General features: G+C 46.1%; 1 protein-coding gene across 2 annotated transcripts in view; it reads left to right on the forward strand.

Annotated features, from left to right (window-relative positions):
* The window catches only part of LOC142585822 (transient receptor potential cation channel subfamily A member 1 homolog), a 30,363-nt gene extending 17,523 nt beyond the window's left edge, over positions 1–12,840 (forward strand). For both annotated transcript variants that reach the window (XM_075696843.1, XM_075696844.1), the window contains 12 exons: positions 238–496; positions 1,306–1,451; positions 1,972–2,093; positions 3,169–3,339; positions 4,359–4,459; positions 5,041–5,240; positions 5,718–5,850; positions 5,909–6,040; positions 7,467–7,667; positions 8,563–8,802; positions 9,858–10,028; positions 12,497–12,840. In XM_075696843.1, the coding sequence (XP_075552958.1) occupies positions 238–496; positions 1,306–1,451; positions 1,972–2,093; positions 3,169–3,339; positions 4,359–4,459; positions 5,041–5,240; positions 5,718–5,850; positions 5,909–6,040; positions 7,467–7,667; positions 8,563–8,802; positions 9,858–10,028; positions 12,497–12,691 (2,071 nt within the window). In that variant the 3' untranslated portion in view covers positions 12,692–12,840. The remainder of the gene's footprint in view (positions 1–237; positions 497–1,305; positions 1,452–1,971; positions 2,094–3,168; positions 3,340–4,358; positions 4,460–5,040; positions 5,241–5,717; positions 5,851–5,908; positions 6,041–7,466; positions 7,668–8,562; positions 8,803–9,857; positions 10,029–12,496) is intronic.
* The last annotated feature ends 4,889 nt before the right edge of the window (positions 12,841–17,729 follow it).

The raw sequence follows: 17,729 nt of genomic DNA on the forward strand, positions 1-17,729 counted from the left end.
GCTTTGAAACGTTTTGCGGGGAATACTGACGCTGGGATCATCAGAGTATTTTAGCATAACGTTACCTTAGTGCCGCTACCGTTATGGCCGATACCGTCTGCCGCTGACGGCACATACGCGGTCAAGAAGAGGTGCTATATAATATACGCGTTATATAGTTTAAGGCACTATTGGCACGCCGCTCACTATGACGACGTCCAAAAACGCGACAGCTCGCCGCTTGCGCTCCCCACGCAGCGTGGTGCGCGAGATCGTGAAGCAGGACGCTCGCCTGGTGAACGAGACGGACATCCACTGGAACACGCCGCTGCACGTGGCGGCGCAGGGCGGCTTCAGCGAGACGGCCGCCATATTGGTGGAGGCCGGCGCCTACCTCGAGGCCAAGAACTACTACGAGTGGACGCCCCTGACGGTGGCCTGCAAGAACGGCGACTTCGATACCGTCTCCAACCTGCTGGGCGCCGGGGCGTCCGTCAACAGCGTCGACAAGATGAAGGTCAGTACGAGGCCAACCTTAACCACGCAACTTAAGGGGTCGTGAGGCCAATATTTCATCAGGCTGAACGTATAGGCTAGCGTCTCCAAACTACATAAGCATTTCTTCTATATATATTATATCGAAACGTGACGGAAGGGGGTTCGTGCTTAGTCACACTTTCATGCTATATTAAGTGCATTTGTAGAGAATGATGTGCTTTTTCATTGACTCTTATCGTCAAGTGTACATGTCTTTCGGACCTACATGAGCTCTTCAAAAATATTCGGTTCCGCTGATTGGCCCATGCAATTGTCGAGAAAAACAGGGCGCTTCGCGGTGTATTTAAGTTTCTCGGTGCGCTCAAATATAAGAAACACACTTCACGTAGCTCTACTTCTGTGTAAGCCTTTTGATATTTATTTTCCATTGGAGTGAATTTTAGAATATTTTTATAGTTCATCCACTACAGTAACCACAGATGCGAAGTTCTGTTTTAGTGGAAGGACGTTTGGTTTGCCAACCATTGCATTATATTTTTGTAGCTAATTTTACTTTGTCAAATTGTAAACTGATAACATCGTTTGTTCTTTGAAGCGCCGTGAGGTGGCTTAGAAAACTCGTAGGCCCTGATGCTATGCGTCATACTGTGTCGATACCAAACGCGTAGACTATCAGTTCTATTAAATGCTGTCAAAATGAAACGGTTTAACGCTTTAGTCGGATATATATATATATATATATATATATATATATATATATATATATATATATATATAAGTGCGCTGCTACACTATGGCAGCGGCAAAGGTAAAGCGTTGCTTCCTCAGAACAGGCCACTTCACATTGCGGCTCAGTTTGGCAACGAGTCTGTTGTGAAGCTCCTGCTGGATCGCAAAGACGTCAGAGACTTTGTCTGCAAGAGGAACGCCAACAAGGAAAACTGTCTCGACATTGCCATTGAGGAAGAGCACAGGTGAGGTTTCTTCCCTGATAATAATCAAAATTAAATTCTGTGATTTTATACCCGCCGCGGTGGCATAGCGACTATGGTGTTGCGCTGCTAAGCACAAGGTCGCGCGATCAAATCCCGTTCGCGGCGGCCGCATAATCAAATCGTCATTTTTGCACGTAAAACACCAGAATTCAATTCAATTCAGGGGTTTTACGTGTATATATATATATATATATATATATATATATATATATATATATATATATATATATATATATATATATATATATATATATATATATATACACTCTTAACGAAAACGGCACCGAAAGAGTACCGACAGCGACACTGGAACTTCATCTGTGTTCCAGCAAGCAGAATGTACATATAGCATAACTGGACTTTTCATGACCCCAAGAAAAGGATCATGACCGGTCTGGGGTTGATGACCCGAAGATTGAGAAACACTGCACTATAGGTCGCAAACAGTCAGCCTTGTTCACTGAAAATCTGAAAACTGAATAATGTCTCCAATTCTCAGGGATGTCGTCGAAGCGCTGCTGAAGAGCCGGTTCTGGAAGGAACTTCTGCAAAACTCGACGGAGAGCGAGCAGTACGGGACCCATCAGACTCCCCTGCGAAGCCTAATTCGCACTATGCCAGGTCGGTACCCTGACTTCTTGAGACTCCTCGGCTAGAGGTTATTTCACCAAAAGTTAGTCCGGGAAGTAACATTTCTTCTCGTGATTTAAAAGCGCTCACATCTGAAGTGCATCAGTACCTTAACGACCAGTGCCCTGCAGTTTGGCACGTGAAACCCCGAATCAGGCATAATTTCACGGGTAGTGAAAATGCTAATCCCAGAAACAGTACCTGAAACAGTGAATGGAAGTATCGATCATTTTAGTGGGCGACCTTGTGCCCAGACATCAAAGGAACATTACAAATAAAGCATTGTGCCACCCCCTCCCCCAACTCCCCAGAATTTGACAAAGTCAAATCAGAATCAAATCAGGCCATGTAACGATGGTAGCGATCACGATCGGTGGCCGCCGAATTTGATCCGATTGCTCAAGCGCACCCTTTATGTGCACACGCGTGATCGTACATTCCGGAGTAGTGCGAGTGGAGCTCGCATCGGTTCGTGAATATATTTAAGTGTTCCCGACGTGCGTATGTTCTGAACGAGACCGGCTCATCTCGCTGTCGAGCGGCGACAACGTCAACGAACAAGCGTGTTTGGCGCGATATCGACAACACGATCACAGAGGCGTACTAGAGGAAAGCGATCGACCAAAAGTGAAAGAACATGCACATGCAGTACCAACGCGGACATAAGTGAAACATGCTGAGATTCGTTCGATACAAGAAACAGATAAAGTATCTGAAAAATTAAAAGGATTTTATCTTAATTTCTCTACGACTTATTATCTCAAGCAGATCGGGCAATCAGATCGGGTTTCGGTAAAATGTACGACCATGTGAACAAAATATGTGTGCCTCTGCTGTTGTCTCTGCCAGTATGGAGGCGAAGGACTCCCTCAAGCCATCCTTGAATGGCTTTTCACTTCGCCTCCCATCAAATCTATATGTGATAAACCAGTAAAGAACCAATCAATCAATCAATCAATCAATCAATCAATTAATCAATCTACACGGAACTGACAGAGGCCTCCATGTTTGCCGTTCACAGCAGACTGTGATAAGCAGTTTTTATTTGACTTGCTTCTCTGCGCAGACCTGGCCACGCTCGTGTTCAACAGCTGCGTCATGGTCGAAGCCGGGTCAGACGAGGACCCTAACAAATCGGTCACGTACCAGTACCAGTTCCTGGACGACGCGTTCTGTGGTTGCGGGGCCGACGACTCAGGCGACGAGAGCGACTCGGACTCAGACTCACCCGCCCCAGGCGAGTGCTAATTGCTAAGAGGACTTGTGGAGCAGTGGTGTTTGCTGCAATTACGGCTACGAGAATCTCAGTACGCAGAAGCACTAGCTGCTCCACTACATCAGGTGCTCTTTCTCAATGATGTTACCAGTTTGATAGAGAGAGCCAATCGCTCCTCAGTACATAAGCGCGATTGTACTGAGTCATTTGGGCAATCGAACACGCCGCTCATCATTGGACAAGGCTTTGAAAGTGCTATTACGCTCTCTGAGAACAGCTTGCGCATGTGTGATCATGTCTGACAACATGACATGTGCTTGTGCACTATTGTGTACAGGGAGGCATCACGTTCTCCTTCCCGTCTCCTCATATCCCCCTCCCCCTTTCACGGGAGAGAGGGATGAAGCACAGAACAGCTTCTTCAGACAGAAATATTCACGTCCTCAAAAGTCAACTTGGACATGCCAGCAGACAGCGGAGAGAATGGGACAATAACAACGAAGCATCTAAAATATTAAACGTATCATGGTTATCTACTTTTGCAAATTGCTCAGTAATAGTTGTGATGCGCATCTAATGTACGTGAGTTAAGACACGCTATTCTATTATTTAGGTTTGAAAAATGCAAATATGTTAGCACGATAGGTGACTTCGCGCCACAGACGATTTTCGGTCATTCTCACTAGGCTGGAAATGTTAAAAATGGATTCATTGTAGCCTGGCTAAACATGAACGTTTTCTTGGTCAAATGCTAATTTAAGTAGGTATGTAAGCAAGAACAGCAACGGTGTATGAAGGTAGCGAAATTGTATTGCTCTGATTCATCCGTCGCTTTTGGCAGAGATAAAATAAAACCATTAGTGTCGTGGCAACGCTAAGGTACATCACGCAGTGCGCAAACGCATGTGATAGAAATCTTAGCCAGCCAGCGAGTAAATAAGAAAAAAAGAACACATTGTTCATAAGATACTTTCATTCACTCTTAACCACCTTAATGTGTGACGAATGTTATTGTAACACGTAACTTGTCTCTTTCGCAGTGAGGAAAGTCTACGACGACAACGGCAACGTGCTTCCTGGTACGCCTCTGTATTCTAAGGACTTCGGTACCCTCAAGCAAAACCACCCACTCATGATCATGGTGCGTAATAAACGCGCTCTTAAGGGAACACTCGAAGTGTGAATAAAGTACAACGTTCCTCGAATGAATTCGCAGATCTCGTATTGCACCTCATTGAATACTCAAAGCCTATAAGAGAGGTCATGATAATCCTTAGGGTGAATCCAAAGGGACAACATTGTGAAATCGGCCTCAGCTAATTTCGCCTGGGCTAGAAACTTATATAGTGCATACGGCCCGAGACAGCCAAGACGACACGGATGGAAAAGAGACAACGTCAAATGACTGTAATAACTGGTCAAATCTAAGAGCCACTAAATGCCTTAAGGAGTTACCATTGTTTAATTTTTAGTCAGTTGCGTACTATTCTTGTCCGGCCATATGCTGATGTTTGGTCTGCCGAACGGAAGCAGCATTCCAGGCACACACGGACGAATCACCGTTTGCTTTTTCCACTACGCTGCCGTCATTAACGCAGTTAGACAAGCAACACGAGAGAATTTCCCCATGTCGGATACGCATTGCCGTTAGGTCGAAGATAGGAAACCCAGAACTGGCGGTTGCGGTGCTTATATGTGCGCGTCCTCGGTTCTTCCGTGCAGGCAAACGAAAGGCGGCGCGCCCTACTGGGCCACGAACTGTGCAAGAGCCTCCTCCTGCACAAGTGGGAGAGCTACGGCCGCTACGTATACTACAGCACCATGTGCATCTACCTGCTCTTCCTTGGATGCCTCACATCGTTCGCCATGGGCACGCCGGCGCCATGCCCACTGGACTTCCCGCACTTCAACACCACCTGCTCGTGAGTGGCGTTGCCATCAGTTAATTACTACACCTTACTTTAGCATGCTGTCGAACTTGCAAAAAAGTTGGTAGACTGTGAAGGAGCGAGCTTTTGCGCCATCAGGATGTGCGGAATACATGGGCATACATCTCGGAAGTCTATAGGCGTCAGCGCTAATTTGGTCGTTTTTGTTTTAAGTGTACTGATTCTTCAAAGATAGCATTTCATTGGAAGTTCCATAACCGCTGCGATCCGGCAACTCTTTGCAACATATCGAACTTTCGAAAGAGCCATGCCTTACACATTTGTCAACCCTTCCAACTACGCCTGTTTCTTATGCGTAACTGCTACAAGTTGAAATGAAAACCAGCAGAAGGAAATTGTTTTGACAATAATTACCGCTCTGAACCAGTTTTTCCCTTTCCTCTTTTAGCGAACAATTGGCGTTCCGTTCTTTATTTCTCTCTTGCTTTCTTTCTGGTTTTATCTGCGCAGGTTTATCTCGCGATACAATACCTGCGCCGTCATCGGTGAGGCATCGGACGAAGGACAGTATATGCAGACGGACTTCGCTAGGAAGGCTAAAATTATTATATTCATGGTGTCTCTCGTATTTCTACTGAAGGAGGTTGGTCTTTTACGTACGCTTGTCCGACAGAGCGAATACAGGAACATTACGGTCGCAGGTCTTCCAAATGTACAACACGCGTTGGAACTACCTTGATCTCGAAAACCTGTCGGAGTGGAGCTGCTACGTCTGTTCCCTGCTCTTCGTTTTCAACTTCACTGACTGTTCGGCAGCAACCGGCGTCCCAGAGGTAACGCTCCCTTACTTTGCAGTTTTAGAGCGCTGTCTGATCCACATTATGCTCTCTGCTCTCACCTTTTCTTTTGCATATGTTTTTAGACAAAATTGACGCTACCAAAATACGAGCGGAACAACTTGATGCACTGAAGACGTTGCCGTAAAGCCTTGATGGCACACACAAGCGCACGCTAAATCCCCAAATCAGCCAGTAAACCAATCAGTTGATCCTGTGATGTCCTTAAGAGGAAGCTTTAGCTCGAGTGCTCCTATCTAAATACATGTAAAAGGAGAATTCGTTTTTCTCGGCAACCACTGCACCGAATTTGACGAGGTTTGTTGTATTTAAAAGACAAACTTAAAATCTAGTGACTGTTGGTTTCGAATTTTCGAGTTAGGTCGTCAATTTTTTATTAAAAATTGCCAAAAATCGAAAATTTTCAAAAAACGAAACTATCAAATTTACAACTCTGTAACTCAGCCACTAAAAACGATACTACAATTCTGTGAATGGCATCTAAAAGTACATCTAAAGCGGACAAAATGGATATGTTACGCATGAATATAAAAAAATTTAATCATAGGGAAATACAACTTTTGCAAAACCGTTGTGACCAAAGTAACAAATTCACGTAAGATGTAAAATGGCCTACTGAATTTGTCCGCTTTGAATGATATAATGGATGCCGTTTACAAAACTGCGATATCAGCTCTTGATGGAGAGATATGAATTTGTAAACTTCGTGATTCTATTTTTTTCAAACGGTCAAATATTTGAAAATCCTTCTAAGAAAATTCAAGCCCTAAATCGAAATTCCGCTTCCAACAGTCACTAGAATTTAACTTTCTCTTTCAAATGCAACAAATTTCATCAAAATCGATCCAGGGGTTATCTCATAAAAACGTTTTTGCGTTTTACATGTATTTGAATAGGCCGCGTCGGAGTTGGGCCCGAGCTAAAGCTAGAACTTTTGTGAGCACTTCCGCCCTCGCAGTTTTATTGGGAAACAGTGCCATATAAGAACTGTGGTGCGCTGTGACAGATCTTTCTATCGCTCTCCAGGCTTCAAGCAACGTGAAATCACCCGGTGAGGCCGTTAGAGATGGCATAGTCGAAAGGCACCAAATTATGCGATAATATCCCGCGGAAATTCACTCAAATGTGTTTTGTTTTCAATCCGTTCGAGGTACGTGCATTGCCTACTGTCGCGTTCATTGCCCTCGAAAGGCGAGCACATGCCTCGCGCGAGGGGCTTTGTGGAAAGGATCTTCCCATCCTCGAAAAACGCTGATTTTCAAGACAAAAACAAACTTTGCGGATGAACTTGGAACGAGTATGAAAAGCCTAAAAAATGTTTGGCGAGCTTGCCATGCAGTATGAGTGGAGATATGTAGGTGTTTCAGTTCTATAACTAACGCCAAGTTCGTATGTCCTGCAGCCCTGGCAGTGGCACCTGGGCGTCGTGTCCGTGTTCCTCAGCTGGGCTCTGCTGGTGATCTACATCAGAAAGCTTCCCTTTTTGGGAATTTACGTCGTCATGTTCACGAACGTTCTGAGCACCTTCTGCCAGTTCTTCATGGTCTTCTTCCTCTTCATTGTGGCCTTTGCCCTGACTTTCTTCGCACTTCTGCAGAATCAGGTATGAGGTAGCACAAGAATAAGAAAACGGGGACCATTCGAAGCTTCTCCCACGTACAGTGACCACCATGTTTAAATGCAGCGTGTGACGTAATTAAGTAGTAGCGGCGTACTAGGGAGTGCTGCATATGGCTCACAGTGGTTCATTCTCTCGCGGTGACGCTTTTGGGGGGATCCGATCTTCACTCTTCTTTTTTTCATGATAAACTTTGAAACTGGCCTCGGTAGGAAACACCTTTTTTTTTCTTTTTACTGGTACAAATATTTCCTTTGTATCGGAAGAAGAAATAACAAGCTCATTTGTTTAAAAAACGCACAGCTGAGCTCTACAATGCTAAACATTTCATTTCAGTTACTCCTCTCTTTAAAAGTATCCTCGCGGATCGGCTCAAGACGGGCTTAATTCATAGAGAGGGGGAAGTGTCATAAGAAAAAATACTTTCAGAGCAATTTCACAATCTTCCCAACACTCGATTACGTGCTGGATGCAGAAGAGCATAAATAATTTCGGCCATTTCGAAAGTTCACGACAGCTTTCAAGATAGTGCTGACGAATACAATCAATAACGCGCAATTTTGTGCAACAATGTGACAACGCCTTGCTGGCACAAGATGATATCAAGCTCTTCATATCAAGATCAACTACGGGCTGTCCAGAGGGTCCACGATGGCGCCATAAGGCTCGGCCTGACGGTGCCGACGTGGACGCGGCCAGCCTCGGTCTGAAAAGACCGGGCTTCAGGACTCTAATAAAGTTCTGTGAATGAATGAAATGTGACAACGCCTGCACTGCCTGCGCAATGCCAAGCGCTAAAGTATATCCATGGTTCTCTCACGTGACAACAAAATAACAGCAACAGTAACATTCAAACACGTGTTCTCGTTTCCCGCTACAGGCTCCGTTCGACACTCCGTGGAAGGCAATCATGAAGACCACAGTGATGATGATTGGCGAGATCGAGTACGACAGCATATTCACCGAGAACGTGCTGCCGTACGAGACCTCCTCGTACATCCTGATGGCCTTGTTCATCGTACTCATGACCATCATCACGTCCAACTTGCTCGTCGGTTTGGCAGTCGACGACATCAAGGAGGTCCTAGAGCAAGCCGAGCTTAAGAGGCTCGGAATGCAGGCAAGTATAGATGCTCTTGCAGGAGAGAAACAAACGCGCACAATCCTCGTCAATTTCCCATCAAAAACAGCAGCACCATTCAGCACCCCTTCTCTGTCCCATATTTAAACCCTTTGCGGCAAATCGCGTGAAAGTTGACCGATGTTATTCTAAATATAAAAGGGTACTCAAAACCGACGAATAGAAAGTTTGAAGACTGGCTTGAGGAGGAAGGAAAACCAGTTATATATCAACAAGATTGCGCTAACTTCGATTCATATCATAGAAAGCCGTTTTCGCTATGTCGTGCAGAACATTAATGAACAAAGTGTTTCTAGTAAGTGTTATACATGCATCGACTCATTTGATTATTCGTTCGATAATTATTATGTGATCACCAAACGTTCAATAAATACGGTTCACACAATGGATAATTAATTAATGGCTTCAGTGGGAATACTGTGTTCGCAAAGTCGAAGCCAGCCAGTGCGCAAGGCTTTTCTGCTTGCTCGAAAATCTGGGCCCAACACTAGTTTTCAGAAATACGTGCTCAAACACGTACTGAGAAAGAATTAAGTTTACTGAAACGGTAAAAATGGTTACTGGCAGACAAGTGCATTTCAAGGTGCATTTCAATGCGCCTTTCTCTGTAAAATACGAAACGGGGTACCTGCCCTCCCACGCCTCATCTATTCCACCTTTGATGTTACCCTGGATCCACCCCTGGCGCATTTTTAATCACATCTCTCGACACTTGATGCCGGGCACTGATATTCTAGCAAATGGTTATGCTTTGCACACAGATTTTTTTTCAATCGCAACAAGCCCCTGAAGTTACTAAATAGGAAATAGATTTCGAAAACTATTGATCGTGCTGGCGATATCGAACAAATTCTTATGTGTCTCACTGAGTCGAACTTGAGCCAGCAAAAATTGTCGTTTCGCATCCAATTTCTTTATTTTAATACTCAGAGACAGCCGTCGCCGAAACAACGGTGTGTTCCGTGCTGTCGCCGTTTTACACCGTATGGAAGTTTCGCGAGTCTAGGCTCCGATCAATGAATATTCGCACACAGGTGAAGCTCGTATTGACAGTGGAGACAATGCTGCCAACGTGGGTTCGACGCCGAGTCGTCGTGCAGAAGAGAACTGTGAAACCCAACAAGAAGACCAAGCTGGCCATCTTGTTGCGGCGAATGTTCGGCATCAACGTCCAAACGGTTCAGCACAAAGGCCAAGACGAGAAAGTGAGTGAACGCATGGGCATTTCGCTGAAATAAAATGCGCCATTAATTGGAAAGTGTAAGGAGGATGGAAATATAGAGTAGATAGCTTAAAGGACAACTGCAACGAAATTCCAAACCCCTAAAAATGCCTAGTTTAAGGTAGTGCAGATACACAGGAGCCTTCGTGCAAAATTAGACGTTTGAAATAGGAGCGGAGCATCACGAAATGCACGCAAATATACCTGTTCTTGTTACCTAAACTGAAAAAAAGAAGACGCCGCCATTACCTCTCGCCGGAGGTGACGCATAACTTAAAGCACGCGGCTTCTCAGCATGACCTCCGAGACAAGGCGGCGCGCAGCTGCCTGTGGCGCGCTGAAGAATCTCGGAGGCGACGTGCTGGGACTAACATCATAGCGACAACTACCAGGTGCACACATCGTCTACTTAGATGCTGTTCAAAGGCAGCTAACGAAAAAACTATGCAATTGGTCAGTCCTGCGGCTCTGCCTGGATTGCTTTAGTGGTTTTTAGCTACTAAATTTAGCTATACCAAATTTAGCCAAAGTGAAACTTCATTGCAGTTGCCCTTTAAGTGGACGCGCGTCCGGAGCGCTACCCTACGCAGGGTAAAAGGGGTTAAGAAGCGAAAAAAAAAATAAGAAGAGGGAGGAAAGCACTAGCAATGTGAACACATGACGTTGCTCATTAAGCCTACAATCGGTCATTGAGGCCAGTCGATTTCACAAACTGAAGTAACAAGTGGTTGCTTTGTGAGCCTGACACGCATAGGGCTATGATCTAAAAATCTTTGTTTAGGAAAAAGACCTACGATCTCGCGGGTTTAACACAGTACAGGCTGCACCTGCTGCGCAGCCTGCACTGTTGCCTTCCAACGGTTGTCTTCCTCCCCTGGGAAAGAGTGTTACGGCTTTAAAAAAAAAATAGAGCCTTCGCCTCCACTTCCCATTCACTAATAATAATAATAATATTTGGGGTTTTACGTGCCAAAACCACTTTCTGATTATGAGGCACGCCGTAGTGGAGGACTCCGGAAATTTTGACCACCTGGGGTTCTTTAACGTGCACCTAAATCTAAGCACACGGGTGTTTTCGCATTTCGCCCCCATCGAAATGCGGCCGCCGTGGCCGGGATTCGATCCCGCGACCTCGTGCTCAGCAGCCCAACACCATAGCCACTGAGCAACCTTCCCATTCACGAGCTGTTTGTTGAGCTGACCGCCCTAACGGCGTAATAAACGTCTTGTTCTTGCTCAACGTCATCTCGTCAATGCCTGGGCCCTCTCTATTAATTAATCTACCCAGTCAAGCTCTAAGCCGCTTTGACTGGAGCCCCATGCAACTGTAATCTTTCGTAAAATACACCCCTAACCAGAGGCGACGCAGTAAGTCTGCATCAAAGCGGGAAAGGCGCGATGGCATCTGCAGCTTCAGGGTCAAGTCAGTGGAGACGAAGACGACATTTCGAAACACTCGTGATGTTCCAAGAGGTTTGCGTCGTTTATGTGGGCGACCAAACGTAGTCTCCTCGCAGCGTCTGTTCTCCACAAGAGAAAGTGCAAGGCGTGCTTTGTAGAGTTATTACCCGAACATAGGAAAAGCTTCATGTATATTTAAGGCACAAAAAACAAGAATATTAACTATAGTACTTTTTTCTTTCGTTCACGGTAGCTGCTCTAGAATGAACTTTCGAATAAACTTCAAAGTGAGGCTGTGCTCCATATGTAGACCATTTGTATTGGCACTAGAACTCTGTACCTTGAGTAAATGACAGAATTACTGTATTACGCTGTTGCTATCTTGGACTGCGCCAACTTTCATTAGGATGATCGGCAATGCGTTTTCCTTTGGTGCATGTATCTGCTTACTTTCTTCCGTGTTTTTTTTTTGCAAGTGTTTTGTCAGCATTTGTTTGTGCGCGCTTTCTTTGTGACCGTTTCGTGATGATCTGCCTTTGTTTCTGAGCAATACGAATCACTAAAGCATTACAGCGCTCCGCATGTATATTTGTGACCACTCCTGTAGGAACCTTATGTAAGGCTCATATTGATAAATAATTATCAGTATTGATAAATCATTATCTTAGTAAACCAGACCCAAGCCCGTTCCACATCGAGGCAATTTAATACAGGTTATTCACCTACATTTCTGGCCATGTAGAGTACATTCGTACCAAAAACAATGGACGTTAATCATTCAAAATTATTATAATTAACTAAAGAGTAGTTCTTTTTTATAATAACGATATACCGGAAAAAAATAATGGAAACACACTCCCGAAAGAGTTCTCTCATATCTAAACAGAATCAACGTTGCTCTTTAGTTCCTCTTTATCTGCAGTCGTAGTTTTTCTTACGTTGCCTAAGGCGTTGCAGAAACCTGTAAATATCTGCTTCTCTTGACAGCGCTGTCCTTCACATTTTACGGGCCATTAACCTAACCTAATCTATCTGCGACTTCTTGCCCAGTACACGGTAGAAAAGGTCTACGAGCACCAGGAGGCCATGGAGCGCATGCTGAAGCACCTCGAGGAGCGTATGAACATTCTCACCCAGCAGGGACACCGGCTGGAGAAGGCCCTCAACGCGCTGTCGCATCGTCTCGATGACGATTCGGACAGCAGGTCTCGCTCGGCAAGAACTTCATTGTCTAACGACTTTTGACCACACGGGTCAGCGGTGGTTCATCGTCAACAGAGTATTATGTTTGCGTGTTCGTCCCGACATGCCTACCTTTGAGTGTATATGAATAAAGAAGCCGTTTCACAAATGCTCGCTTCCTCTCGTTCGAGAAGCGTTATGCATACGAGCAAGTGTTCTTCCGATGTATTCTCTCGTTTGTAGCCCCGACTTTGTTATTCAGCCACAGTATGTTTACCCCACCGTGCAAAACTTTTCCTGCTTAATTTATATCCATCCATATATCCATCTAATACCCTTATGAAATCTACCCGAATCATGGCCAATTCACCTTAGTGGGTAGTCGCCAATGCATTTAAAGTTATCATAATCATCATCATCATCATCATTATCATCATCATCGAAGAGCAGAGCATTAAAGATGTCTTCGGTGTGCTCGTCGGAAGCGCGCTTCGACGCTCGAAGCTTGGAAGCGGGAGGCGCGGTTCTTGCGGCGACGCCTAGGGCACCGTCCCTCGGCGACGTCGTCAGCGTCCACCGGTCGGCCCGCGCCCAGCTGCCCGTGATCCTGGAAGAGCTGCGGCGCGAGCAGCGCAGGGACCAGCGCTACGTGCTCGTCGGCTGCCTGGTCGTCTCGCTCGCCATCGGCACGGTCGTGGCCGTGCTCGCCTCGCGCCTATCGACGGACGTGTCGCCGGACCGCCGGCCGCCGCCGCCGCCTCCCGCGGGACCTCCGAAGCAGCCGTCACTTTCAGAAGCGGCCGACGAGGGATCTGCGGTGGGCGTTCAACGGCCTTCCTCATGGGACCTACTGCTGCCCAATGGCATATTCGCCAATCAAAGCGCCTCCACATGAACCATGCTGGACCTGGGGGTGGCCTGGGAGGCGTTCCTGGAAGGATTACGGGTGCTGCTCCTCAAAGTTGACTCGTTCACTGATACAGTGTATCCGCCTTCGAGACCCGTGAGCGGCGGGCTGACTCACGCGACTAACTGTTCGAATCAGCCACGCATTCGCCAATCAGTGCTGCGCGAAGCGAAAGCTAGAAACGGTGAGCGTGCACGGGCGTGCACTGTTCAAGTGTTTTTGCACACTGTACCAGGAATTACCAGGGGAACGACTCACTTGTGGAACTGTAGCTCTCGTCTACACGACGGGTGCGCTTTGTGAAGAACACGCGTATCGATTGGTGATTGCATGGATGAACGTTTCCCGACCGTTGTAGAATAAATAGTAGTGATGCCAGTAAATATATGCCCGTCACTCAGAACGCAGTCGTCCGTTGCCATGAACAAGGCAAAACGAATACCGTATTTGCGTGATTCTACCGCGCCACCGATTGTAACGCGCAGGTTTACTACCGCTCAAATATCCAAAGGATTAACTTAGTGCCGATTCTACCGCGCACATCAAGTAACCAAACCTGAGTCAACGCGTACCGTTTGAAACGATATTATGGAACATACAAGGGCACACGGACTATGGCACACATACAAGGGCGCACGGTATAAGGACACAGCCAAGTCTTAGCGGCTATAGTCGCTATCGGAGTCAGACGACAGCTCCTCTTCGCTGTCTACCGACCACAGAAAGTAATCAGTTAATGCATTATAAATGCCATACTTCTGGATGCTCCCGCAAGTGTCCTCTGCGAGAGGGCTTCCCACGCACCATGGCCCCACCTTGCCATGTCTCCGAGGGTCGCTTTCTGCAGACGACCCGTTCAATAGCAGTGTGGCTAGCTACTTTGCATTGAGAACAAGTTACGATTGTAACACGCCCATGCAAATTTGAACGCACCTCTTATTTTAAAAAAAGTGTGAGTTATAATCGTGCAAATACGGTAATTAAATCTTGTCTTCTGTTAACGTTAACTCGAGGCCAACTCTGATTTCCCTATTTAAATACATGTGAAGCGCAAGAATGCTGGCCATGAACAATTATTCATGGACGATGCCCCACTGTGGGCACCACAACCGCCCAGGTCAACAACAACAACAACAACGGTTGTGTCTAAAGAAATGTGTTAGCCTACTGAAGCAAAATTACGAATATCTGAAAAATGAAAAAAAAATACTGACGCGCCAGTTTTACAACCAAGCAACTCTGTGTCGAGACAACATGTTGAAACTTTTTGAACTGCATCTATTTGATAATCTATAAATCGAACAAATGGTTGCGTAAAATGGGGTGTAGCCGCGCATTGGCGCTAGGCCCCGCGGTTTCTTAATCCCGTAACGAAGCGTCACGTGGCGTAACGGTAGTATTTCGCTCTCAAAGAACTAGTCGTCCTTCCTGAAAGCGCCTGTGCGCTGAAAGCCGAGTGCGCCGCGTCCTGTCCAGGCCTGTGCGCTCCCCAGAAACAAGGATAGAACCGGGCTTCCTCTTCACGTCGACCGAATGTCGCTGCTTAAGCTTCGTCCCGGCCAGAAGCGGCTTCTACGCGCGCGCTTCCTCGCGTCGCCTGTTGCCCCGCGCACTGCCGCGATCGTCCCGCTCGCCGACACCGGCGTTGTCCCGGGACGCCGTCCCGCGCTCCGGCGCGCGACTCACGGTCCCGACCTTGTGCTCGAGCCCGCTGGGTCTGGCGTTGTTCGCCGGTTCGGCGAACGTCAGCCGCACGATGACCGCGAGCACGACGAGCACGACGCAGCCGAGCGCCAGTGCCGAGCCGAAGATGACGCGTCGCGTGTGCCGCTCCTGCTCTCGCTGCATCTCATCCAACGCCAACGACAAGGTGGGAGAGGACGGCAGGCCGCTACCGGGGCTGCGGACGGCTCGCTTCGCGGCGGCGGCGGGGTCGGTGGCGCCTGCGCGAGATCCGGCCGACGTGTCGCTTGTCGGGCGGCAGACGACGGGCCCCGGGCGCCGGCCATGACGCGTCCGCGTAAACTCGCTGCGACGGTGGCCGCGTCGCTGTGCGCGGTTCTTGTTGACCTCTCGCCCAGCGACACGCGTCGTTGTCGAAGGCTTTGCACAGGTGCATCCGCAGTTCCAGCGCGCAGAGCAGCAGTAGCAGTTGTTGATGCTGATGATGATGAAGCCTGGATGAATGGCACAAATCCACTGCGGGGGATAGGCCACGAACCGGGTGGTAATATGATTGAGAAATGAAATACATTAGTTAATGAATGAAATAAAGTAGTGTATAATAAGGTAGTCAGCCTTGCTTAGATAGGAATAATAAGTAGTAAAAGACAGACGTTAAAATCAGCAAGATTTTGAATAATAATAATAATAATAATAATAATAATAATAATAATAACTGACACACATCCAAAAGCAAAACAAAGAAACGGGCCTGTCTAAGTCCACGAGGACTTGTGCGACTAGGCCCGGCAGACTCGGTACAGCGATGTGGTTACATATTTACATAAAAGGTGAAAAGGTAGACATTTACATAATAACGCGTTTTTTTTTTCAACTTTCAGAAGAATGGTTGGTAGTATTACCCGTTAACAGACAGTGACATAGTAAATAAAGAGAAACACATAAAAAACTTAAGTTAAAATCAGGACTAAATTTCAACATTTCATCAATAATAATAATAATAATAATAATAATAATAATAATATAACGGTGGGTGTGTTTGTTACTTTGAATTTTCAAAATTTAAACCTTATTGAAGGAGACATAGATTAATCGCGGAAAAAGCGAAATAATAATAAGGCAATCTTTTTGTGTCACACAACAAATTATAAATGGCTCAGCAAATGTTTATGTGGCTGTATCCTAATATCGTTCCTCCAAGTGAGAGTATAACAGTACTGTATTAAGACAGTACTAGATTTCGAAGCAGAATTTCTAAAGATTTCGGTGAGTAGTTTCGGTGAGTTTTCGGTGAGTAGAAAACCACCGAGACTTGCACGACCCAGTAGAATCAAGAAACCAAGTTTCAGCGAAGCTGTTTCTTTCGAGCAGTTGCATTATATTAAGTTGCTTTTAATTAAACCACACAGTTCAAAGAAGTTGCTCACTTTGCAACTCAGACACTTGCAATGTTGCCCGAATGTAATGCTCAGCAAAGGCCGTACTTCCTAACCCCCCCCCCCCCCCACAACACACACACACCCTTTTAACTTCGCAAGCACATTAGCCATAGTGTTCCCCTCATTTACAGCAAATTTGATCTCGGTGGCTGATACAGTTCTTCCAGGACAGAGGACTAAATTCTGCGCCGTAACTGAACCACACACTTCGAACTTCGCCTATACATCACCTAAACAAGGTGGCTCGTTTAGTTCACCGAGGACACCGCAGGCGCCTATATAACCCATAATTATAAGGACAAAAAAAAAAGGGTTTATGTTATTTGCTACTACCGTAGGCAATCCAGAAAGGCTAGACTTTCTCCACACATCACCATGAACATTGCTCCCATTCCCACCTAATGATAACTTGTCACGTGCAAGTGACCAGTTCTCTTAGGACACTGGGAAAGACTGAGGGTAACGATAACAACGTATTCGAGCAAATGATAAATATTTTTTATAAGTTGTAAGGTATCAATAAGCATCAAATTTCGCATGCACATCGGCGACAATGTTCTGCCCACTTTCATTAAAGTTCATCTTAGTGGCTATTACAGTTCTCTCAAGAAAATGCGCTGGATTCTGAGCCCTTCATAAGACACACTTTTTATAACGGCAATGAGCACATGGATACGTAATTTACTGCAACGGCCAGAACCGACCCTCTCACTGATCTCTGCACAGACTTTACCCATACCTGCCCCTCATATTTCACAATTTCAAACCAAGTGCCTGGTTTAGTTCACCGCTCATATCGGGGAAGCCTACTACGTGTTTAGTGGAATGCATGAAAACGAACGATACAGTACAAATTTGAAAAGCTAAATTAATTCAGAAACGTTATAATTCTGGCACACATTACATTTAGCATGCAACTCATTTTCACCAAGTGTAGACTCAATGCAACGTGGAGTGCCCTCAAGACAACGGGAAGCACTGCTGAAAATGACTGTACGACGCTTTCGAGCACTTGTTTAAAGAAATTTTAGCAAACCCACGCACTGCTCATAAGATGTCCTCCATTCCTTCA

Source organism: Dermacentor variabilis, chromosome 6 (genome assembly GCF_050947875.1).
Source record: "Dermacentor variabilis isolate Ectoservices chromosome 6, ASM5094787v1, whole genome shotgun sequence".
In the NCBI taxonomy this organism is placed as follows: domain Eukaryota; kingdom Metazoa; phylum Arthropoda; class Arachnida; order Ixodida; family Ixodidae; genus Dermacentor; species Dermacentor variabilis.